Source organism: Triturus cristatus, chromosome 12, assembly GCF_964204655.1.
Source record: "Triturus cristatus chromosome 12, aTriCri1.1, whole genome shotgun sequence".
Taxonomy (NCBI): Eukaryota; Metazoa; Chordata; class Amphibia; order Caudata; family Salamandridae; genus Triturus; species Triturus cristatus.
Window position 1 is genome coordinate 18105237 of NC_140595.1, and position 25021 is coordinate 18130257.

Below are 25021 nucleotides of genomic sequence, written 5' to 3' on the forward strand. Positions count from 1 at the left end.
ATTCTTTGTTGTCTGTAGTTGTTTATCTGTTTATTAAATCATCCTTAACCTCCATTTCTCTGGTGCGTCGTCTGTTTGTCCCAACCCCGAGAAAGCCAGGACGTTACACCCACATATCCGATGAAGAGTTAATCGTCAAACCTTAAATCTTTAGTCCTCTCGAAGTAGAAGCTGACAGCCCTCTAAGGGTCCAGGTGATGAAGTCTCTCCTCCTCCTAGTAAGGGTGAGGGGGAGGATAGAAAGTGGGTAAAGTGATAGATTGTCCTAGGTGGAAGGGAGTGACCACCTTAGACAGGAAAGCAGCTCTGGTCCCAAGAACCATGTTATGTGCATGAATTGAGGTAAAAGGAGGCTTAGAGCTAAGGGCCTGCAGCTCACTAACCCTCCTGGCGGAAGTAATCGCAATCAGAAAATTTTTTTGAAAGAGAGAAGCCTCATTGGACAACTATGTAGAGGCTCAAAAGGAGACCCCATCAGTAAAGTAAGAACCAAATTTAAATCCCACTGAGGCATGATAAAAGGAGTGGGAGCAAATCTATTAGTGAGACCCTTAATGAATCTCATGACTATGGGAGACTTAAACAACGATAGTTGGTCTGGCAAACAAAGAAAGGCCGACAAGTAGCCCCTAACTGTAGCTGCAGCACAACCCTGGTGAGCCAAAGAAAGAGAAAAACTAAGAATTTCAGACAGATGAACCTTTAAAAGATCAACTGATCTGTCTCCACACCATTTCACAAGCCTAGCCCACAAGCCAGAACATACCATTTAGTCGAGTGTCTTCTGTATGATAATATAACGTCCACCACATCCGGTGGGAGAGAGAATTAACTCAGGTTGCCCCGTTCAATCTCCAGACATGAAGATGCAGGCTCTGGAGGTGGAGGTGTAGGGCCTGCGACTGCGAGAGGAGGTCTCCCCTGAGAGGGAGACGGAACGAAGGGTGCGATGAGAGATGAAGGTGGTCTGTGTACCACACCCTTCTTGGCCAATCCGGGGCGATCAATATGACGTGGGCTCGGTCTAGGAAAATTGTAATAAAGTTGTCTCCACGCACGCCACAGTTGTAAAGTATGCTTTATTAGCACAGAGCATCATAAGAAACGTTCATGCAAGTAAACCTGGGTCAAACCGTCTTCTCTAGAATCTGAAACACAGGCAGTGTTCCAGATTCTAGATTCAACAAGACACCACACATTTCCCTCCTTACAAAACACAATAAAATTAAAAAAAAAAAAAACATTTTTTAAAACAAAACATTTTGATATATATATATATTACACACCTAACAAATAAACAATGTTTACACTGCACCAAAATGACCAACCACAATTAATGCCATAACCTGAAACTGATCATTTCCTACTTACAAAATAATCCCTATATCTAACAGGCATTTGTCTTGACCTGAGCACACGGTCTTTTATCAAACCACTGACTTCCGGTGAAACACCTCTTCTCCAATTGGAAATATTGTCAGACAATTTGGGTAATACAATATCATCTGATCGAGATGCCTCTTTAGCCGGCCACAAGAATTGTGGTACCTTAATCACTTTGGATAGACTCCACACATTTCCATCAGACAACTCAACCACCTGACGACCCACTCGAAGTACTCTTAATGGCTGAGAATAACGCGACTCACCAGCTCTAACCAACCTCCCTTTCTTCACACGAACCCAATCGTTGATTTTAACTGGCACACTAACACCTTCACTCAAACCACTTTTATCCACTCCAACCCTGTCATCCTTGTACGAACCTATATCTCTCATCCAACCTTGACTCAAATTAGATATGCACTTCCTCCCCCTCATCTTCTCAAATGGTGACACATCACCCGCACTCCTAGGAGTATGCCTGTAACTCCACAAGACTTCACTGATAGCTTGACTACAATTTTTCCCATTAGAAATTGCCAATTGTAAACCTTCCTTAAAAACTTTGATCCACCTTTCAACAATCCCATTACTTTGGGGATAGTAAACAGAAGCACGTTTGTGACTAATACCATGTCTCTCAAGAAAATTTTTCATTTCCAAAGAAATCAACTGAACCCCATTATCTGTCACCAAAATTTCCGGAAAACTCTCTCTTTCAAATACTTCATTCAAAAATTTAATCACCACACTAGAAGTCACCTGGGGCACAATTTTAATTTCTGGCCACTGTGATAACTGATCAATTAAAACAATAGCAAACACTGGATTGTGACCTAAACTAATTGGACCAGCAATATCCAAAGACACACACTGCCAAACCCTAGTTGGCCTAGACACTGGTTGATGAACATAAGTCAAACTTTTTTGTGATTTATCACTTACACTGCATTCTACACAATCCCTAACCTTACGCTCAATGGCTTTGTCCATGGCTGGCCACCAAAATTCACATCTGATTCTTCGTTTCATGCTTGTCATTCCCGGATGACCCTCATGGGCCATGTCTAACACTGTTTGTTGTAACTCAACTGGAACCACAAACTGTAAACCCCTCATTAAAATATCTTCTTTAAGAGACAACTCATGTGAAACTTGCCAAAATGGACGCGCCCCTTCCGACACTTCGGCTTTCTTAGGCCACCTGGATTTGACGTATTTAAACACTTCCCCAAGAACAACATCTTTCCCACAAGCATCTTTCCACTCCTTCTCTTGAATACAACCATTAGACACCTCACAAATGGAAACCACCTTCTCCAGATCACAATCCTCTCCTACAACATTGTCATCCCCAACTGGCAACCTTGACAAACAATCTGCCAAAATATTCCTCACGCCTGGAATATATTCAACATGAAAATGAAAATCTTGTAATTTATACTGCCATCTGGCAATCCTAGAAGTGGCTTTACCACAACCTTTCGTTGTGAAAAGATCTACCAACGGACGATGATCTGATCTGACTTTAAATGTGGTCCCATAAACATACTTCCGGAAATACTCTATCCCCCACCAACAAGCAAGTGTTTCTTTCTCTAAAGTGGAATACTTGCATTCTGCACCCTTCAATGGTCTCGATGCAAACCCAATGTTGACTAAACGCCCGTTCTGATCTTGCATCAACACTGCGCCTAACCCAACATTGCTAGCATCAGAAACAATTATTGAGTCAAACGCAGTATTGAAAGTGGCCAACGCAGGTGCAGATGAAATATCCCTTTTTAACATTTTAAACTCATTTTTACAATTGTCATCCCAAACAAAAAAAACATTTTTTTTTAATAAATTTCTCATGTGCTCCGTTTTATCAGCAAACAAAGGTATAAATGTAGCATAGTACTCAGCTAACCCTAAAAAAGACCTTAACTGATCTTTGTTCTGTGGATCAGGAGCTTGTTCAATGGCCCTAATTAAATTTTGTTTGGGCGACACCCCACGTTTGTCAATTGAATGCCCCAAATACTCAACAGACTCTACACCAAATTTGCACTTTTCTTTGGTTAAGGTTAACCCATTATCTTGGAGAATGCACAAAACCTTATGTAATATCTCTGTGTGTTCAGTGGAATTGGCAGCAAAAATTAAAATGTCATCTTGGAAATACAACACATTAACCATGTCCTTAAACAATTTGTGCATCAATCTTTGAAATACAGAGGATGCCGAAATTAGCCCGAAAGGCATTCTCTTGTATCTAAACGCACCTTCAGATGTAATGAAAGACGTTAAATGTTTACTTTCCTCATGTAATGCAATCTGGTGGTAAGCATTAGACAAATCCAAAGTAGAAAATATTGTTGCACCCTTCAATTTGGTAAACATCTCACCGATATTTGGTAACGGATGTCTATCCACCCAAACACTGTCATTTAGATCCCTCAAGTCCACACATAATCTAACTTTGCCATTAGGTTTGTGCACGACAACCACTGGACTTAACCACAAAGATGATTCAATCTCTTCTATAATATCCAAATCACAGAGTCTTTTAAGCTCCAGCTTAACAGCCTCTCTTAAATGTAACGGCACATTCCTAACTTTATGTACCTTAGGTACAGCATCATGCTTTAACAATATTTTATGCACAAAATTTTTTAATAGCCCCAACTTTGTTGTAGAAAACACACTAGGAAATCTTTTCTCCCACTCAGACGCCAGATCCATGTCAATTTGCCCAATTAAATCCGAATAACCCTGAACCTGATCCGGATGATTAGGGTCTAACCTAATCATCAGATCTCTTTGCTGAGGCCATCCCAAAAGACACGAGCCTTCCTTGGCCACATAGATTTTTGATGTAATGGTTTTACCTTTGAACGTAAGAGTGGACATAAAATAACCGATAACATCAATGGGTTTCTTACCATAGCCCACCAATTTGATATCAGGAGGTGATAGACACACATCAGGAAATTCTTTAATCCATTCATCTCCTATGAGTGTGTGTCTAGCACCCGAATCAGCCATAACCCTTACATCTTTTCCTCCAATGGACACCGTACAAAATGGAGCATCTTTCAAATTGCTATTAATTTCATAAACCACTAACATGAATTCATCATCATTATTTACATCCTCAACTTCTTTTATATGCTCATCCTTCTGCGTCTTATGTTCAAAACTCTTACTTCGTAACCAATTTTTGTTTCTGCACATCCTAGTATAATGCCCTTTTAATTTGCAGTATCTACACACTTGACCTATAGCAGGACACCTTTTGTCGTTAGCCAAATGACCTGGTATACCACATTTAAAACATATATATTCTTTCTTCTCTTGCGTAACTTGAGTTTTACATTTGTCTTTGCTAGCTGTCAAATCCGCAGTGTTCATGGCTTTAACCGCATTAACTTGTGATGCTTTTTGTTCAGCAAGTTCTTTCAAACCCAACTCCATATCTTCAAAACGATGAGCAATATCCAAAGCCTTATCCAAAGTCAACTCTTCTGCAACCAGTAATTTTTCTTGAAGTTTCACATTGGCAACTTTATGCACCATTTGATCTCGCAGCATTTGATCATGAAATGACAAATAGTTACATTTGGATGCTAAAATTCTTAAGTCATTTACAAATGTGTCTATAGATTCATTTACCAGCTGACCTCTGCTAAGAAATTTATGACGTGAAACTACTTCGTTAATTTTCTTTATGTAACGTTTATCCAATTTCGAAATGGCTTCTTCATAAACATCAGCATCTTCTTCTGATGATGAAATGCTATTAGAACAAGGTGGAAGATGACTTAACACATATCTTCCCTCAGCACCTAAACAATGCTTTAATATGGCCAGTTTCCTTTTATCAGTATAGGCTTCACCGCCTATGATCAAGATAAGCCTCAAAACCTTCTTTCCAGCGTTTCCATTCTAACGCTGGTTCACCAGGTGATGTCAAAAATGGAGTGGGAGTACTAAAACCCTCCATTTATGACTTATTAAATAAATGTTTTAGTTCAAAACTTCACTGGTGCTTTATCACTATCAACGTGTAACTAGTGTAAATGTTCTGCACCTTAAGTACATCAAAATCCACTTGCTGTGTACATCAATTATGTACAAATTATGTTCCGTATAAATTTTCACACAAACTTGTTGCTTAAAACAGATGCTGTGCACATCAGCGATATGCACGGACAAATTCACTCGTAAAAAGCCTTTAAAATGGCCGACACGTAACGTGAATGTGTCCCAAAGTATGGCCGCCAGTCTATGACTTCATCACGCTCGAACGCGCGCTTGCGCAGAGCTTCACTCCAGCCTTGAACTCGACCAAAATAGTTAAAAATAACTATGTGCCTCACCGAAGCTCTTGTGGATACCGGATTTTCAACAACCGCCTTCCGCTACACTCGTTTTGCATCAGACGCGGTACCGGCTCCCTCACTTCAAAGATTGACGGTCACTTGATCTGCCGCTCACAGGACTCCAGGTTTACTTTCCAATTTCTATTCCAAATGTTCTCCGATCGTCGCCAATGTAATAAAGTTGTCTCCACGCACGCCACAGTTGTAAAGTATGCTTTATTAGCACAGAGCATCATAAGAAACGTTCATGCAAGTAAACCTGGGTCAAACCGTCTTCTCTAGAATCTGAAACACAGGCAGTGTTCCAGATTCTAGATCTCTCTCAGAACCCAGGGAATCAAGGGTATGGAAACGCGTAAAGAAGCTCTGAGCCCCAATCTAACTGAAACGCGTCCCCCAGCACTCCCTGCATTGGATACTGGAGACTGCAGAACGACGAGCGGTGCGCGTTCTCATGAGTGGTAAACAGGTCCAACCGAGGAAGCCCGCACATCCTGAAAATGTGATGGACCACCTCCGGATGGAGATGCCACTCATGATCGGCTGAGTATTGCCGACTGAGACTGTCCGCATGCACATTCAGCACCCCAGCCAGATGATTTGCAATTACACAAATCTGATGGTCCTGAGCCCAGGACCAGAGTCGCAGAGCCTCTCTGCAAAGACGATGTATCACAGCGCGGTAGTGTTGTCCGTCAGGACCAGAACTTACTGATCGCGAAGGGAGGGAAGAAAGGCCTTGAGAACCAAATGTATCGCCTGCAATTCCAGAAGATTGATGTGAAGCAATCTCTCCTCTGTAGACCAAAGATCCTTGCACTCCAGATCCTCCAGATGAGCACCGCACTCCAGAGTGGAAGCATCCGTTATCACTGTGGCCACCGGAAAAGGAGGTTGAAACGGCTTCCCTTGAGACAGGTTGCCTGAAACACTGCACCATAACAGATCCACTGCAGTGTCTCTGGAGATTCTGACCACCTCCCTGATATCCCCGTTGTGTTGAAACCACTGCCTGCAACTGCCTGCAGAGGTACCACTGAAGGGCCCTCATATGCCAGCGTGCATGGTTGATCAACAGTATGCACGAAGCAAACAGACTGAGCAGGCGCAAAACCTTCAGGACTGGAACAGCCGCTCCATCTTGAAACATTGGGACCATGGCTTGGGTGTTTAGAATCCTCTGAGGAGGCGGGAAAGCACGACTCAGAGTAGTATCCAGTACTGCCCCTATGAACAAGATGCGCTGAGAGGGTACCAGGTGAGATTTGGGTATCTTTATCGAAAAGCCCAAGTCGAACAACAGTCGAGTTGTTACTTGCAGATGATGCAGCACCATCTTTGGCGACTTTACTTTGAGCTGCCAGTTGTCCAGATAGGGGAAAACAGGAATCGCCGACCGTCTGAGATGTGCTGCTACCACCGCCATCACCTTCTCGAAGTCCCGTGGCACAGACGTAAGATCGAATTGGTGGACCACAAACCGATAATGTTGAGACCCCACCGTAAAACGGAGATACTTCCGATGCGACTTCAGGAGGGGAATGTGAAAATACGCATCCTGTAAATGCTGCAGCGCCAGAAGAACCTGAGCTAGGGTCAACATCTTGCACTTCTCCTGCTTGAGGTAAAAATTCAAGAACCTGAGCTCTAGGATCGGCCTAAATCGCCTGTCCTTTTTGGGGTATCAGGAAATACCGGGAGTAGCATCCCTGGCCCTTTTCTTGCTCCGGAACCACCTCTATCGCACCTTTCTGTAACAAAAACAGGACCTCTTGCTGCAGAAACAACAGATGGTCCTCCAAACACCAGTCCTGGCGAGGAGGGGGAAACTGCCGGAAAGGAAGGGCGTACCTATTTTCTACAAGATTTAAAACCCAAAGATCTGATGTAACAGATTTCCCACATGTAGAAAATGGGACACCCAGCCTCCCACGGATCCAACATGCTCCAAAATGGGGGATGTAGAGCTACTCCTCTGCGGAACCAGTTGGTGGGGGGGCAGGAGAGGAGGAGGAGGAGGAAGAGACCAGTTAGCGAGCGGCCCCTCGCAGGCGACCTCTTCCCTTCCCTCTGTAAGACTTATACAGGGGGTTCTGCGGTTGCTGCTGCTGACGGCCTTGAAATGGGGAAGCCTTCCCAAACCCACAAAATCTATAACCAAGACTCCTGGTCAAAGAACTATAGACCTAAGGATCTAGGAGTAGCCCTGCTATCCTTAAAACATTGCAGAGCTGAATCCGCCTTTGCCCCAAAGAGCCTGGAGCCATCGAAGGGAAGATCCAGCAGAGTGGCTTGAACGTCGGGAGAGAATCCAGACCCTCTCAACCAGGCATGCCTCCTAGTCGCCACCGAAGAGCCCATTACCCTGGCAACGGAGTCTGCCGTATCGAGCCCTGACTGGATCACCTGATGGGCCGCAGCCTGCGTGTCCAACAGTACCTCAGCGAAGTGACCCCAGACATCCTCTGGCAACGTTGGTATTACCTCTTTAGCAGAATCCATCAATGCATGGATGTAACACACCAGCAAGCACGTGGCATTAGTCGATTTCAAGGACATGCTGGCCAATGAAAACACCTTTTTCGCAGATTTTTCCAACTTCTTGGAGTCTCTATCCCCCGGAGTGGAAGGGAAGGAACCAGCAGATTGCCTAGAGGAACAAGGCGCTTGAAGCACCAAGCTATCGAGCGAAGGGTGAGATGATAAAAACACTGGATGCCCAGGGGCAACCTTAGAGCGCCTTGCCACCATTCTCGGAACAGCAGGAGCAGGCATTGGTTTCTGCCATACTTCTAAGATTGGATCTGTTAATGCCTTGTTGAACGGAAGCAAAGGTTCCACCGCAGCTGAAGTGGAGTGCAGAACCTCAGTTAAAATATTAGATTTGACCTCCGCAGTTGGCAACTGCAAGTCTAGAAGGTCAGCAGCCTTTCTTGTGACCGAATGATATGAGGCCCCATCCTGTGAAGAAGAGCTTTGGGAGAGGAGAACTCCCACTCCAGGGATGTGTCCAGCCCACTGGCTTCATAAAGCCCTTTAAATGCATCCATATGGTCTAGTATCTCCCCCTCTTCAGCCTGCTCCTGCTGCTCCAAGGAATCCTTCCCTTCCAGAAGCCTCTGAGCCTCCCTACGTGATCGCATCTTCGGAATTGGCGCCAGATGCGGCGCCGGAGACCTCGGAGCCAGCATTGATGGAGGACCTTCAGAAGCAGGCAGCGGTGCCGATTGAAGTCGAGATGGCACCGGAACAGAGCCCAACTATGCCGGAGAATAGTCTATCCTTCCCTCCTGGGATGGTTACTGCGTCGAGAGAGGCCAAGACGGAGTCATTCGGCATGAACGGTGCCTGGGCATAATGTTGCGGAATGCCCAATTTATAAGAAAGCAGACCCACAGGGCCAGCCAGTGCACCGGATGGGTTAACCACCCTGGCAAACATGCCATACATCGCATTAAAAAAATGCGCCGGACCCACCCCGGAGCTGTGACAGGTGGGTACGGATCCAGAACCACCTAATCTGGGATAGATTGAGGTCGTATGGCAGGTTCTGGTTGCGGCGTCAGGAGATACTGGATCCAGGGTCGGCGTGGTCTGAGGCGCCTGAGATGTTCCCCTGGGCTCCGGAGAGCTCCTCAGTGTCAGTAAATGCTCCGGAGTCACCTGCTGCGAAGGAGAAGGTGCATTGTCATCCTTCTTAGGACGCTGCAGAACCGGGGAGTCCAACTTCGAAGACTTGTCCTTTGAATAGCGACGTTGGGATTCATTACGCCGCTTCCTATTATGTTTATTGGACGACCTCGAGGTGTGCAGAGTCGGCGACTTCGACCTCGACTTAGTCCTCTTCTGATCTCTCTTCTCCTTCCTCGCCCAAGCCATGAACAGCTTTGCTTCTCTTTCTTTAAGGGCCTTTGGATTCATCCGATGACACAATGAGCATCCATCGATGTCGTGGTAAGACGATAAACACCAAAGGCTTCTTCTGAGTAGCCATCGTGCAGAAACAGTTTAAAGACAATTGCAACAAAGTAGACCCCAAAGAAATGGAGAGTCCTAGAAAACCGTTACGCGTCAACGGCACGGGAAAAAAAGTAACTGACATCAGCACGCCGACGAGGTCTTCTTATGGCTCCGGTGACGTCACACGAAGTCGTGAGCGGAGCCATGCTATAGTGAAGTCCTTGTCGACGTAGGAGAGCTATGAAAAAAGTTTTTGTGGAATGCTGCGCAAGGGGTCATTCAAAAGGTGAAGAATCCACAGGCCGATGTATCCATCAGTACCATAGGTTTGGTTGGGTAGGCGCATCACTCCACAAACCCGTAGATGAGGCCTCTAGGGGCATATGTATCATCATCTCCATTTGCGATTCTCAAATAGCGATTTATTGAGAATCGCTATTTGAGAATTGCAAAACGGGATGTATTTTAAAAAATCGCACAAATTTTGCGATTTCTTAAAATTCCTTAATAGCGATTAGCAAATTGCGAAATCGCAATTAAGGAATACCTTCCCATTCATTCCTATGGGCCAGGAGGCCCATAGCAATGAATGGGAAGTCCTTCTCAATTTGCGAATCGCTATTTGCTAATCGCAAATTGAGAATATTTTCAAAGGTGCAAGGGTGTCATGATGACACCCTGATGCACCCCTGAAATCAGCATGTGTGCACATATGGCGCACATACATGCCCTAAGGGCATGTATGTGCACCACATGGCACTTTGAAATAGGCAAAAAAGTGCATATTTCAAAGAAATCGCAACTTACCACCAACTTGAAGTTGGTGGTAATTTGCGATTTCTTAAGGAGAAACCGCACAACTTGGGTGCGTGTTACATTGCATTTAAGAAATCGCAATTTGCGATTTCTTAAATGCTTACGCAAACTTAAGAAATCGCAAATTTAGCGATTCCTTAAGATTGCGAGGCTGAAATGCCTCATACATCTCCTTTTGCGATTTTGTATTCGCAATCGCTGTTTTTTTGCGATTCGCAGCGTTTGCGAATACAAAATCCTTTGATACATATGCCCCCTGGACGCCAAATATACTCCTCTGGCTCGTGAGCTCCTCCATTCACACTTCCTTCTCATACCCTTTCCCGAAGTTATGATCTCACCTCGGTCCCTCTCTCTCCCATCTCTCCTGCCGCGCAGCGCTTTGATGCCACCTTTTGTGGGAACGGATCGCTATGTAAATAAAGCGCTATGAAAATAAGCAACATAACTGCGCGTGCTGTGCCCGTCTGCTGCAGCCACGCTCGCGCGCATCACGTGTTACAAGCCCTGGACTTCCCCCTCTGCGCCTTGTCAGGTAGATGCCCAGTTCTAGCAGCTAGGCACCGAATTGATTCATAAAACCTCTAGGCGCTGCGCGGAGCTGCTCGGCATCATTCGAACGGGAAACGGAACTCATGTCCCTGCCTTGCATTCAACGCCAAACATTTCAACGCATTCTAGTAGTCACGGCGCGGATACGGATGCCACGTGTGAGCTTGTTAAGAGCTACACAAGCAGCCATTGATAGTGGATGATAAAATGCGGTCGTACATTCAATTCGCTACACCTACTGCCTGGAATATTTTGATACCTCGTGAATAAATGCAGCGCTTCGAAGTGACGGAGATCCCTCGCAGGCATTGCTCCCCGTGTGGGGTCAGCTCACCTCATCACTTGGCGCGTGTGCTCTCTGCGGGCCACGTACCAATGTTTGAAGTGTTAATGGGAACATCTCCTTGGAGGCTGTGTACCCTCCTCGGCCTCCCCCTCCCGAGCGCAGCATGGCCTCTGCTGCCTGGAAGGAGGGGGTCGGTGCGTCAATCTGGGCCCGTGACATAGGAGGGCTGCGCTGAATGGGGGCGGAGAGCAGCGATAAAGGAAGGTGCCCCCTCCTCTGAAACTCTTTGAAGTGCCGCCACCGAAGCAGAGTGCCTGCCTGCAAGAGACAGCACTTGCCTGCCAGCACAGCGCCCAGCAGCACAGCGCCCACCTGCCAGCACAGCACCATGGCCAGCTCCAGGCTGCCCCTCCTCTGCCTCACCTGCTCCCTGCTCCTGCTCCTGGCCTGCAGCGAGGAGTCGGTGGAGCTCCGGTCTGCTGAGAGTAGCGCCAACAAGAGCCAGGAGGAGAAGGAGCTAGTAAGTGTCTAGGACGTCCGTCACGTCCCACTGGGGGAGGGTGGGAAGGTTCCCTAGTAGAGCGGCGGGGCTGGGGAGAGGTCCGGGGTGCGCCTGCTGGCTCAGTGTTGAGATCTGTGTTTGTAAACTACTGGTCACTTGTGAGAGTCCTACAAGGGCTACTCCGCCTTTTATCATTCCGAGGCCGACAAACTTGGTGCCACTGAGCTGCATAATAGCAACACTCATTACTTATAGCGACAAAAATACGAGCTGATTCATTATGTTAGAAAAGTTATCAAAAATCTTTGTGCATTTCTTGCACTATCAGCATTTCTCTTTTTTTCCCCTCACAAAGCATTTCTAATTGTATATCCCTCTGTTCCTCCCTAAATCCGTCGATCTGTCTCTTTCCTCTGGGTATTCTCAGTTTTCCCTTAAAATTTTCATTTTCATCCCCACTTTTCCTATTTTATGTACCCCCTTCCTCTCACCTTAATTCTCTCCATCGCTTCTACATTTCCCTTTTTAATGCTCACGCGCTCAGTTTCTTTCTTGATATTTCTCTCGGTCTCCCTCCCTCCATCCATTCTCTCTTCCTTGCTTCCAGCGCATTGATGCCCCCTAGCAAGGTCTGAGCTATAAAAGCACCCACACATGCACACATACCCGCTCCGCTCCTGCCTCGCTCGCCCCCACTCCATTCCATCGCTGTGCATTTTGTCTATCTTCCCTTTCTCCCCTCTCTCTCCTTCTGCCGCTCCGACCCCATCCTTGTTTCCGTTGCCACCTCTGGTTTATTTTTGTATAATTCTTGTCTCTGTGTTTTGTTTTTTCCTCCTCGATATCTCCCCCGCCTTTCTATCTTTCTTCCTTTCTCTTCCACTCCTCTCTCTCATCTGTCTCTTTCTTCTGCCTGCTCTCTCTCATCTGTCCCTTTCTTCTGCCTGCTCTCTCTCATCTGTCTCTTTCTTCTGCCTGCTCTCTCTCATCTGTCTCTTTCTTCTGCCTGCTCTCTCTCATCTGTCTCTTTCTTCTGCCTGCTCTCGTCTCTCGTCTCTTGTCTGTTCTCTCTTTCCTTTCACGTTCTTTTTGCGCTTGGTGGGGTAACACAAACTGTTGGGGCGTCCCTGCAGAATGTTATCTGGCCCTGACACCCCAAAGCTCACAGACATACATAGACATTGAAGCAATTCATTTGTGTTGTGTGAAGACACGTCTGTTACAAAACTTCCATTTTTATAAGACAATTTATTTAATGAGGCAGGGAAATGATGCTGCGGGTTCTATGCGTGAATGAACCGTGTGTGCTTGATGATGAAACTGATGATAGAGAAGGGATTTATGACGCAAGAGGGGACTCTGGCAGGGTCATCTCCAAACCCAACCCTCTACAGCACTTACTGACGCTGTGCCTGGAAGCTCATAGCTCCTCTAAAATAAAGCATCGCCTGGACCTACCTCACCGGTGCTCGAAGAGCTGACTTCAGGTGGATGGATACACTGGGGATCTCTGCAGCAGGTGCATGAACCGAGTCATCGCCCGTGCTTGCTCGCGAACTGTAACCATCCTGGACAAGCTGTAAGATTAGAAAATGTGTTTGTGTTACACTTTAGCACACTGTGATACACAACAGATGTTACTACTACCCAGTATAAAGATGGTCGATTCACCGAGCTTGGAAAGATGACGGACTAAGTCAGTCCTGCTGGGATTCCAGTTCTCTCGTCCATTCACTCTTCCACCCATCCACCCATACCTCTACTCACGCACCAGCTGACCTTTACATCATCTAGCCATGAATTCTTCATTCACCTGTTCATCCACGTCTCCATGTAACTACCAATTGAGATACTCAATCACCCTTTCAGTCGCCTCCCCATTGATCTGCTCATCACCCATCTCCTACAATCACCTGTGGGTCCATCCACCCATCCATCCAAGCACCCACTGGCCCATTCATCCATGCACCCACCCACCTATTCATGCAGAATGACTACCCGTCTTCCCACCGCCCTTCAGTTATCATTCCTCCATGGCTCAGATCTCTTGTGCAATCATTCGCTCGTGCGCCCATCCAGCGCCTCGCTCAATGCTGCTTCTCCCTTACAGATCGAGGCGCTGCAGGAGGTGCTGGAGAAGCTGAAGAGCAAGCGGGTCCCGTCCTTGGACAAGAAGCTCGGCTGGGTCCCCTCGGTGAGTGGGGGTTGGGGTGGGCTTGTGGGACACAATACTCCTCTGGGTGGGCTGTGTGGAAACAGCCTTCTACAGCCGCTTTCCAGGGAGGGGCTAAAAACCCAAACAACAGGCACGTCTGGGCAGTGGATGGCCATCCAAACTCCTAGCCACAGACTACCGTCCATCATCCCCTTTGGTACCGCTTTCTTCACCCTAAGTTGGCAGGGTATGCCCAGACGTGGGTCCCTTGCTCACTTTGCCACTGGATTCAAGATAGCCTGGCTGATGAGGGTTATGAACCCGAAACTGGTCCCAGGAGACTTGTTTTAGGTCCAGGGAAGACATGGCTTGGTAGTTCGGGCTGGACTGTTCCCATGAGGCACAGGGTCAGACTGATTTGCATATGGCCATGTCTCAACTGGGGTGGTGGAGTGAGCTAAAGAATAACGATGGATTAAACCCAGATCAGTTGACTGGGGGTGAGTGTTTGATTTGCTCAAACGCTCCGTCCATCATCCCCTTTGGTATCGCTTTCTTCGCCCTACGTTTCGCCCTAAGTTGGCAGGGTATGCCCAGACGTGGGTCCCTTGCTCACTTTGCCATTGGATTCAAGATAGCCTGATGAGGGTTATGAACCCGAAACCGGTCCCAGGATGCTTGTTTCCGGTCCAGGGAAGACAAGGCTTGGCGGCTCGGGCTGGACTGTTCCCATGAGTCACAGGGTCAGACTGATTTGCATATGGCCATGTCTCAACTGGGGTGGTGGAGTGAGCTAAAGAATAACGATGGATTAAACCCAGATCAGTTGACTGGGGGTGAATGTTTGATTTGCTCAAACGCTCCGTCCATCATTCCCTTTGGTATCGCTTTCTTCGCCCTAAGTTGGCAGGGTATGCCCAGACGTGGGTCCCTTGCTCACTTTGCCACTGGATTCAAGATAGCCTGGCTGATGAGGGTTATGAACCCGAAACTGGTCCCAGGAGACTTGTTTTAGGTCCAGGGAAGACATGGCTTGGTAGTTCGGGCTGGACTGTTCCCATGAGGCACAGGGTCAGACTGATTTGCATATGGCCATGTCTCAACTGGGGTGGTGGAGTGAGCTAAAGAATAACGATGGATTAAACCCAGATCAGTTGACTGGGGGTGAGTGTTTGATTTGCTCAAACGCTCCGTCCATCATCCCCTTTGGTATCGCTTTCTTCGCCCTACGTTTCGCCCTAAGTTGGCAGGGTATGCCCAGACGTGGGTCCCTTGCTCACTTTGCCATTGGATTCAAGATAGCCTGATGAGGGTTATGAACCCGAAACCGGTCCCAGGATGCTTGTTTCCGGTCCAGGGAAGACAAGGCTTGGCGGCTCGGGCTGGACTGTTCCCATGAGTCACAGGGTCAGACTGATTTGCATATGGCCATGTCTCAACTGGGGTGGTGGAGTGAGCTAAAGAATAACGATGGATTAAACCCAGATCAGTTGACTGGGGGTGAATGTTTGATTTGCTCAAACGCTCCGTCCATCATTCCCTTTGGTATCGCTTTCTTCGCCCTAAGTTGGCAGGGTATGCCCAGAAGTTGGTCCCTTGCTCACTTTGCCACTGGATTCAAGATAGCCTGGCTGATGAGGGTTATGAACCCGAAACCGGTCCCAGGATACTTGTTTCCGGTCCAGGGAAGACATGGCTTGGTAGTTCGGGCTGGACTGTTCCCATGAGGCAAAGGGTCAGACTGATTTGTATATGACCAGGTCTGAACTGGGGTGGTGGAGTGAGCTAAAGAATGATGATGGATTAAACCCAGATCAGTTCACTGGGGGTGAGTGTTTGATTTGGTCAAATGCTCCGTCCATCATCCCCTTTGGTATCGCTTTCTTCGCCCTAAGTTGGCAGGGTATGCCCAGACGTGGGTCCCTTGCTCACTTTGCCACTGGATTCAAGATAGCCTGGCTGAGGAGGGTTATGAACCCGAAACCGGTCCCAGGATACTTGTTTCCGGTCCAGGGAAGACATGGCTTGGTAGTTCGGGCTGGACTGTTCCCATGAGGCGCAGGGTCCGACTGATTTGTATATGACCAGGTCTGAACTGGGGTGGTGGAGTGAGCTAAAGAATGATGATGGATTAAATCCAGATCAGTTGACTGGGGGTGAGTGTTTGATTTGCTCAAACGCTCCGTCCATCATCCCCTTTGGTGTCGTTTTCTTCGCCCTAAGTTGGCATGGTATGCCCAGACGTGGGTCCCTTGCTCACTTTGCCACTGGATTCAAGATAGCCTGGCTGATGAGGGTTATGAACCCGAAACCGGTCCCAGGATACTTGTTTCCGGTCCAGGGAAGACATGGCTTGGTAGTTCGGGCTGGACTGTTCCCCTGAGGCACAGGGTCAGACTGATTTGCATATGGCCAGGTCTAAACTGGGGTGGTGGAGTGAGCTAAAGAATGGTGATGGATTAAACCCAGATCAGTTGACTGGGGGTGAGTGTTTGATTTCCCCAAACGCTCCGTCCATCATCCCCTTTGGTATCGCTTTCTTCGCCCTAAGTTGGCAGGGTATGCCCAGACGTGGGTCCCTTGCTCACTTTGCCACTGGATTCAAGATAGCCTGGCTGATGAGGGTTATGAACCCGAAACTTGTCCCAGGATACTTGTTTCCGGTCCAGGGAAGACATGGCTTGGTAGTTCGGGCTGGACTGTTCCCATGAGGCAGAGGGTCAGACTGATTTGCATATGGCCAGGTCTGAACTGGGGTGGTGGAGTGAGCTAAAGAATGATGATGGATTAAACCCAGATCAGTTGACTGGGGGTGAGTGTTTGATTTGCTCAAACGCTCCGTCCATCATCCCCTTTGGTATCGCTTTCTTCGCCCTAAGTTGGCAGGGTATGCCCAGACATGGATCACTTGCTCACTTTGCCACTGGATTCAAGATAGCCTGGCTGATGAGGGTTATGAATCTGAAACCGGTCCCAGGATACTTGTTTCCGGTTCAGGGAAGACATGGCTTGGTAGTTCGGGCTGGACTGTTCCCATGAGGCACAGGGTCAGACTGATTTGCATATGGCCAGGTCTGAACTGGGGTGGTGGAGTGAGCTAAACAATGATGATGGATTAAACCCAGATCAGTTCACTGAGGGTGAGTGTTTGATTTGCTCAAACGCTCCATCCATCATCCCCTTTGGTATCGCTTTCTTCGCCCTAAGTTGGCAGGGTATGCACAGACGTGGGTCCCTTGCTCACTTTGCCACTGGATTCAAGATAGCCTGGCTGATGAGGGTTATGAACCCGAAACTGGTCCCAGGAGACTTGTTTCCGGTCCAGGGAAGACATGGCTTGGTAGTTCGGGCTGGACTGTTCTCATGAGTCACAGGGTCAGACTGATTTGCATATTGCCAGGTCTGAACTGGGGTGGTGGAGTGAGCTAAAGAATGATGATGGATTAAACCCAGATCAGTTGACTGGGGGTGAGTGTTTGATTTGCTCAAACGCTCCGTCCATCATCCCCTTTGGTATGTCTTTCTTCGCCTTAAGTTGGCAGGGTATGCCCAGACGTGGGTCCCTTGCTCACTTTGCCACTGGATTCAAGATAGCCTGGTTGATGAGGGTTATGAACCCAAAACTGGTCCCAGGAGACTTGTTTCCGGTCCAGGGAAGACATGGCTTGGTAGTTCAGGCTGGACTGTTCCCATGAGGCACAAGGTCAGACTGTTTTGCATATGGCCAGGTCTTAACTGGGGTGGTGGAGTGAGCTAAAGAATGATGATGGATTAAACCCAGATCAGTTGACTGGGGTTGAGTGTTTGATTTGCTCAAACGCTCCGTCCATCATCCCCTTTGGTATCGCTTTCTTTCGCCCTAAGTTGGCAGTGTATGCCCAGACGTGGGTCCCTTGCTCACTTTGCCACTGGTTTCAAGATAGCCTGGCTGATGAAGGTAATGAACCCGAAACCGGTCCCAGGGTACTTGTTTCCGGTCCAGGGAAGACATGGCTTGGTAGTTCGGGCTGGACTGTTCCCATGAGGCACAGGGTCAGACTGATGATGGATTAAACTCAGATCAGTTGACTGGGGGTGAGTGTTTGATTTGCTCAAACGCTCCGTCCATCATCCCCTTTGGTATTGCTTACCACACAGACCCCCAGCAGCCACTGCAGTTCGAGGAATACACCTTTCAGAACCCCGGGGCTTCTAAGCAGGCCCGGGGCACAAACTGCCTCCCTCTGTGGAGAGCACCAGGTTTCACAAAGTGAACATGTTTTCAGGGGGTGTTTCTCTCTGCCAGCAGCTCCTCGATTACTGGCACTCAAAGACCCACCTGTGCCCCATAACCTAGCAGTGAAGAGGAATTTTAGAAATGTTCTGTGACTAGCGTGCAGACACCCTTCGTACGACTAAAGCGCCCACACTGGTGCTTTCAAGTAGCTATAGCAGTGCGTCTTTACCAACATCGGATTGGACGTGCCAGGGAATAGTACAGAATAGAGATGTGCAGGCATGTCCCAGCCAATGTCAGTCTTCTTGAGAAAGAATGAGGTGATGCCAAGGTCAGCGTGCCCTTGGCTCTCTCAGTGATACCACCGCATAGGGATGTATCAGTTCTGATGCCCTCTCTTGTCCCCTTTTCAATCAAACCCTTCAGATGGGAGCAATGCCTACATGTTTACCAGAAGTTAATATCGTTTCCAGATTTGTGCCCCATGTCCAGATGAGCGAGGGCCTTTACCCAATGATGTGGTACACATATACAAATGGACAGTTTTTAGGTCTCGCCTACTAGACAACGTAGGCTCTGCCTATTGCGAGACATGTTGCAGGCTTACCAAGGAGATACAGGGGCTGGGAGCGCACCCAGTGCTTACCATTGGTTTGCTTTCCTCCTACTTTCATTTGTGCACTACTTATCCAACGCCCCAGCTTGTCAGTATTGTGTTTGTCCCTCCCATGGAGCATTGCCCCTTTACCATCTCTTTTGATTGGCTTGCTCCAGTGGCTCTACTGATTGCTTTTTAAGCATTCATTTCTTTCTTTTGGAGTAAGCACTCCAAGAGAGTGCATGTGTTTTCCAGCTGTCTTACACATGTACTTGTCTCCCCCTGCACTCAATGTTGCTCTCTGTTGCACATGTGCTTCTCCAGACACCCCTTTATGTTGTGCTTGCTGTCTTGTACTCCTCCTGTTGCCTGCTCGCCAGTGTGCTCCTCTCACACCTGCTCCACTTTACTCTTTCACACCCGTTGCTTCTCCTCCTCACCTTCACCCTCTGTGTTGCTTCCCCCATCTGTGCCCTCCTCTCACATCCATTGCTTCTCCTCTCCCACCTTGTACCCCGGCAGTGCCTGCTTCCCTGGGTTCTTCTTCTCTGTTTTCTCCATGTTACTCTTTCGTCCATTACTTTACCTCCCCCTCTCGCACTGTCTGTTTTGAAACATTCCCTCATGTTGTTCCACCCTCTGTGTTGGTTCCTTCCCACTTGCACTTTATTTCAGGTTGAGCCTAACAGCGCATGCACTGTCTCTTCAAGACATGCTGTATTCACTCTGTGGGCTTACAGCCCGCCCATTGCCTTTTTCTTGGTCCCCTCAATTGTCCTTCAAAAATATTTGCTTGCAATTGGTTCATCCTTCCTTTTTGCCCTCCTTTTTGTGTTTTTTTCACTCCCACAGAGCACCGTCCAACTACTGGTAACGTTCCACTTTAGTGCTTATCTGTTCATGTCTGGTACTATTTTTTTTAATCCTTTCCTGCTTGTCTTTGTTGTTGCAGCTTAAAAGCATCCAGCCGCTACTACGCACCCTCTTCCCCGCAGCACTCACTCCAGGCTTCCTCCATAAACAAAGCTGTAATTATTGTTCTTATCTCCTCACTTAGAATATTTCCAAAAATTTGGCGTAGATTGCGACAAGTGTGCATGTCATGGTGTTACTTCCTACTACAGAACTAGTGTTGACTGGTTTAGTACATGTGAGTCTGCGTTCTTAACAACAAAACAACTAGGAAACATCACTGCAGCTCTCCCCGGAATAAACTGCTTGCTACAAACTCACCCCATAATGCCTTGCGAGGCCTAGGCTTTAAAATGCCTTTTCGTCCATATCTCAGCCTGTGGTGGTCCCAGGGTGATGGGACCACCACCAACTTGTTCAGCACAATATGTCCTTTTTGTTTCTTCAGCTTCCAGGTCCTCACCCTAAGTTTGGGGGATCCTCAAAATCATCACCTTCCCTGCCTGCCAATGCATTTTCAAGCTTTTCCATGGCTGGAGCTTTTGGTCTACAGTCGGGGTGGTTTATTCTCGAGGCACATTGTGCATAGTAACATTGTAGAAGTTTTGGAATGCCAAAACATTTATAATGCACTGTTCATGTGGTTATGACCTTTAGCCGCTGATTTCATGGTTGCAATTTAATGCTCTTTCACCATGCAGTTTTACGGTCATGTCGTGTCACTCTTGTTATCTCTTAATTGTGTTTGAACTTATCTTTAGTTACCTTCTCCCAAAAAGTTGCAGTAGTTATTTATGCAGAACACAATACTTTCACACTGAGGTAAAAGATAGTTATTTGTGTTATAAGACAGCAGATACGGTCAGATGTAATAAACATACGTGCCTTCCCCCACATTGTTTTCATTCTGCTACCCTTCCCAGATGGGTGGAACCTTTGTTTCTCTCACATCACATTAAGCTTAGCATATCATTTTCAGAGCTCCAGCTTGAAAAGTTTGTTTCTAGGTATGAACCCGAAGCTTGCCTTTCTACTGTGAATCATTCTCAGTGTTGGCGTCATCATGTCCCATTGCTCAAAAGCCAATGTCGCCCTATCTTGTTCCTTTCGGTTGAAGCAGAGTGGGCTTATGTTATGTCATGAGATACACGGTTAGCACACGCACACTGAGGGGCTTATTTATGAGAGCCCTGCATCACATTTGCTCCACATAAAGTGGTACATGCGTGACAAAGGGCTCTCATAAAGACTTATGAAGCCACGCAGAGCCACCCTTCATGGCTTTGAGTGGCCTCATATATCAGGAGTAAGTCGATACAGCGCAAATCGCTGCGTACTTCGCACCCAGGAGACGTTCCATGGGCGCTGCGGTGGGTTTTCCCAAGCAACACCCATGGAATTTGTAGCTGTCCCATAAACATAAACATTTAAACCTGGGGAAGCTCCAAATCCGTATACCTCCTGAGGTGAGGCGTAACAAGAAGAAATAACTTAATTTCTCCTAGTTCTTCCTCTTTTCATGTGTGCTGCATTCTGCAGCACACATAGAGAGAGGAAAACGCCTCACAGGATTGTTTTTTTTACAGAAAAGTGCCCCTTCTGGCACATAAACAATCATACTTGCAAAGGAGGCACCCTTGGTGCAAGGGAGCCTACGTTGGCACCAGGCTGCTGAATCGGTGCCAGCACAGGCAGAAAGGACAGGAATGCACCATATTGTTTTAGTACGGTGCTTTCCTACCCTTTCACTTTGGCACAGGGCAGCGCAGCGCAGCAAGGTGCCGTGCTGCGCTGCGTTACACTAAAATGCCATAAATTAGGCCCTTACTGGTTTTTTTCTTTGCCCTTGTTATACAGCATCTTGCCAATGCTGAGGAGCATCCCCAAAGGTACTGCCAAACCAACAGCTCCCAAAGGCGAGACCTATTGGCTATGCCAATGCTAGTTCTTTTTTTTAATTATCGATCCAACTCAGATCAGTAACTAAAGAAAAAAAAAAACAGCCCCGTAACTTTATTGGTGCGTGCACGCGTGGTGCAGGATCCTACAAAATGATGTGGGAGGCCGTGTCATAGGGTGTTTATTCTTTCGTCATGCTGCCCAGCATTGGGGGATGGGGAGGTGGTTTTGAACTGTGCATGGTTTCCCTTCTAGCTTGAATCACACGTCTCTTGTGTCCCCTTTATGCAGTGTGATGCCGGGGAGCAGTGTGCAGTGCGAAAGGGATCGCGGATCGGGAAGCTGTGCAACTGCCCCCGGGGTACGGCTTGCAACTTCTACATCCTGAAGTGCTTATGAAGATCATTCGAAGGAAAGAAAGCCAGAGGCGGTCAGAGGGCTCGAGGGACGGAGAAGATGCTGCTTGATTGGACGGGGAAGGGGGCACGGCCTAGCTTGAACTATAACCTCCTCGTTTGATGGTCGCGACCTTCCCTTCACCTTGAGCAGGAGGCAAAAGCAAACTTTTCTTCAGGGGATGTTTCTTTGTCAAAAGACCATACCCCTTTTCTCCGTTTCTCTTCTGCATTTGGTATTTTAATTTCACGCTTCGGGTCATGAATTGGGCCCTTTCTTGGGGCTTCTTTATTTTTGTAGTGTTTCTATGTATTCATTTTGAGTGTGTTGAAGAATATGAACCAATGGTCATGCGGGAGATAGGCACTACACTCTGAAACAATTAACCAATAAAAGATGTTTCTATTCAAAACCTTCGTCTGAGCCTTCATTTTGTTCTCAAAGATGGCTTTCTCTGTGCCTTTCCTAAATGCGCATGCGTGAGGGAGTGTTGCACTGTCATCTTGTGGCAGAGAGCTAGCATTGCAGCCTAAGAAGATATCGGTATTTGAAGGGAAAGACAGAATGGGCATAGAAGGTGAGGTCTGCAGCTGAAACATGCCCGGTGTCCAGTTGCCCAGCTAAGAGGTCCTGGGACTGTCCAATAAAATGTATTATATCCTTACGGAGGATGGCTTGTGCTCTCTGATTAAAGGTACGGCAGCCCTGCTGAGAAGTGCTTGCATTGTCCAATACAGGGGCCCACCAGCCTCAGATGTGCGGGTGCCACCATTATCTTTAGCAGCCCCACCATATATTGCTGATGCTTTTAGAAATCACTGGTATTTGTAGTTGAAGAAATGAACAGCCATCATCGCTTGAAACTCGCCTTCGGATACGCACTGGACGGTCTGTGCAGACTGGGAGCCAGTTTACCTCTCTTTACATTAAAGGAGGCAGAGTACCCATCGGGCATTGGTCGAAGGATGGCACACTGCATATGGATGAAGAGAAAGATGCCACTGGTATGGGACCGTAATATTGTAACCAGGACTTTAAGTGGGATGAAAAAACTGTGGGGTCTCTCAAAGGGGCGTGGCCAATGTAATTAAGGGCGTGGCTTAAAACACAAGCTAAAAATCTGTGCTTAGTATAGTGTGCCGCCCGACTTGTATTTTGGCGTTTCCTTCATTGCATCCAGATATATGATACAACAAGTAACATCATACCTACAACAAGTCAGGACTATTGGCTTTGTCAATGGTTTTTAGTTGCATAAGATAAATAAGCAGCAACACAGGCCTGTATATAATATTGCAAAAGCTTCCAATTACAGCCCTGGTGACACCATGACAATGTTTCTACTTCTGAGTTTCAAAAAGAGAAGGGAAATCCAGAGAGCAAATTACTCTCTTTAAAGGATTTCCCTTACCCTACAACGCTCACCAAGAATGACGTAATGCCGTAACTTCTCCACTGGTGACAAGTGAGCTGTGTGAACAGCGCACATGGATTTGCCTGCTGTCACTACAGTCGGGATAAAAATGGACCGCATGTGCCAGGACCCGAAACAGAGCCCGATAGAGATCCGTTTCGAGGCCCCCTTAAAACAAGCATTGGCATAGCCAATAGGTCTCGCCTTTGGGACCTTATAAGTGTTTAGCCATGCAGCACTTGATGTTGTTGCACCAACGATATTGTGCTGGATAACTAAACACTTATAAGGTCCCAAAGGCGAGACCTATTGGCTATGTCAATGCTTGTTTAAAATGTGACATCCTAAGTAGGGCAGGTATGCCTAAACAGTATCTCGTGCTCACTGTACCATTGGACTGAAGCTGCACCTCACTGATCAGGCCAAAATAGGTTAAAACTAGTCTGGGGTTGCTTGTGATGCAGTCTGTTCCTACTGAAACAGTACGAAGTAGGATTTGCATATGGCTAATCTAATGTCTAGAGTGGAACAGTACTGGAATGTGTTTCCGAGTTATTATCAGTGGCTGACATTAATTTCAGCATTCCATTTGTCACCTTTTTTGATTTTCACGTTAAATACACAGACTCAACAAAAGGGGTAGGAAAATTACTACCCGGTGAGGCCTCTCCGTATCTTCCAAAGTAAACAGCTAAATGTGTCTTCAGTTTGTCGAAGGCCGCTGCATACGTGGAAAGTAAACAACTTCAGTAAATTATAGCCCCGGATACTGCGGACCTGGAACACTTCACACAAAAACAGGTAAAGAAAGAGCAGTGTAGAAAATATAACCAACCTAAAAAAAGTTGTTTGTTAAAGATAAGGTTGCGTCAGCTAACCAAACAGGGAAATTAGGTACACGCAAAATATTTAGGCCAACATTCTTAAACCATTACCCATTACCACAGATGCAAACGCTGGTAGTCCTATACAAAACACAAACATCATATGAATAAATGACTTACTATCAAGCATCTCAGTGGTACTCATTTCAACACCTAGGGAAGAGTGAAAGGAAAATCATCAGGATTTTAAAATTCGGGATCTTCATATTGGACACAGATAGCTACCACATGTGCATGGACTCACTAAATGGATTAACCTCATCCAGGGTTGCAGGAAAAAACATGCATCCCCTCCAAAAGTGACGTGTTATTACTGGTCCCGCGGAACTTTAATTTCATTCAAATGTAACCTTTATTGCAGAACTAGATTATGGGGAGTAGACATAGCTGTTAACTAAAATGTTCTATGTGCAGCAGAGAGAATTTTATAGATCAAGGTGCACGATTGTAAGCTTACCAACTGGACGCTTGTAAGCGCGAAGGCGGGGGGAGGAGCGGAGGCAGGGAGCAAGCAAGAGGAAAGACAGATGGCGCTGAAGGCTGGCGGTTCACACGTGCACGCTCGCGTGAACGCAAGCTTGTCGCCAGCCAGCAGCACTTTGAAAACTCACCTACTAAAGTCTCTCCGAGCAGCGCATGCGCGCTGACTCAGCGAGACCTAAAAACTGCCGGTGCTCAGAC

General features: G+C 47.1%; 1 protein-coding gene across 1 annotated transcript; it reads left to right on the top strand.

Moving 5' to 3' along the window:
• The first annotated feature begins 11669 nt into the window (after positions 1–11669).
• LOC146772220 (cocaine- and amphetamine-regulated transcript protein-like) lies at positions 11670–22432 on the top strand. The gene is made up of 3 exons (XM_085639001.1): positions 11670–11884; positions 13977–14060; positions 21938–22432. Exons 1-3 carry the CDS (start codon positions 11753–11755, stop codon positions 22043–22045), a joined length of 324 nt encoding a protein of 107 aa, XP_085495127.1. The 5' UTR covers positions 11670–11752; the 3' UTR covers positions 22046–22432.
• The last annotated feature ends 2589 nt before the right edge of the window (positions 22433–25021 follow it).

Excerpts from the sequence above, each read along its gene's own strand:
- LOC146772220 (XM_085639001.1), top strand. The coding sequence starts at position 11,753 with ATGGCCAGCTCCAGGCTGCCCCTCCTCTGCCTCACCTGCTCCCTGCTC. Across the intron at positions 11,885-13,976 it reads GCCAGGAGGAGAAGGAGCTA|ATCGAGGCGCTGCAGGAGGT; the intron begins GTAAGTGTCTAG and ends TCTCCCTTACAG. Across the intron at positions 14,061-21,937 it reads AGCTCGGCTGGGTCCCCTCG|TGTGATGCCGGGGAGCAGTG; the intron begins GTGAGTGGGGGT and ends CCCTTTATGCAG.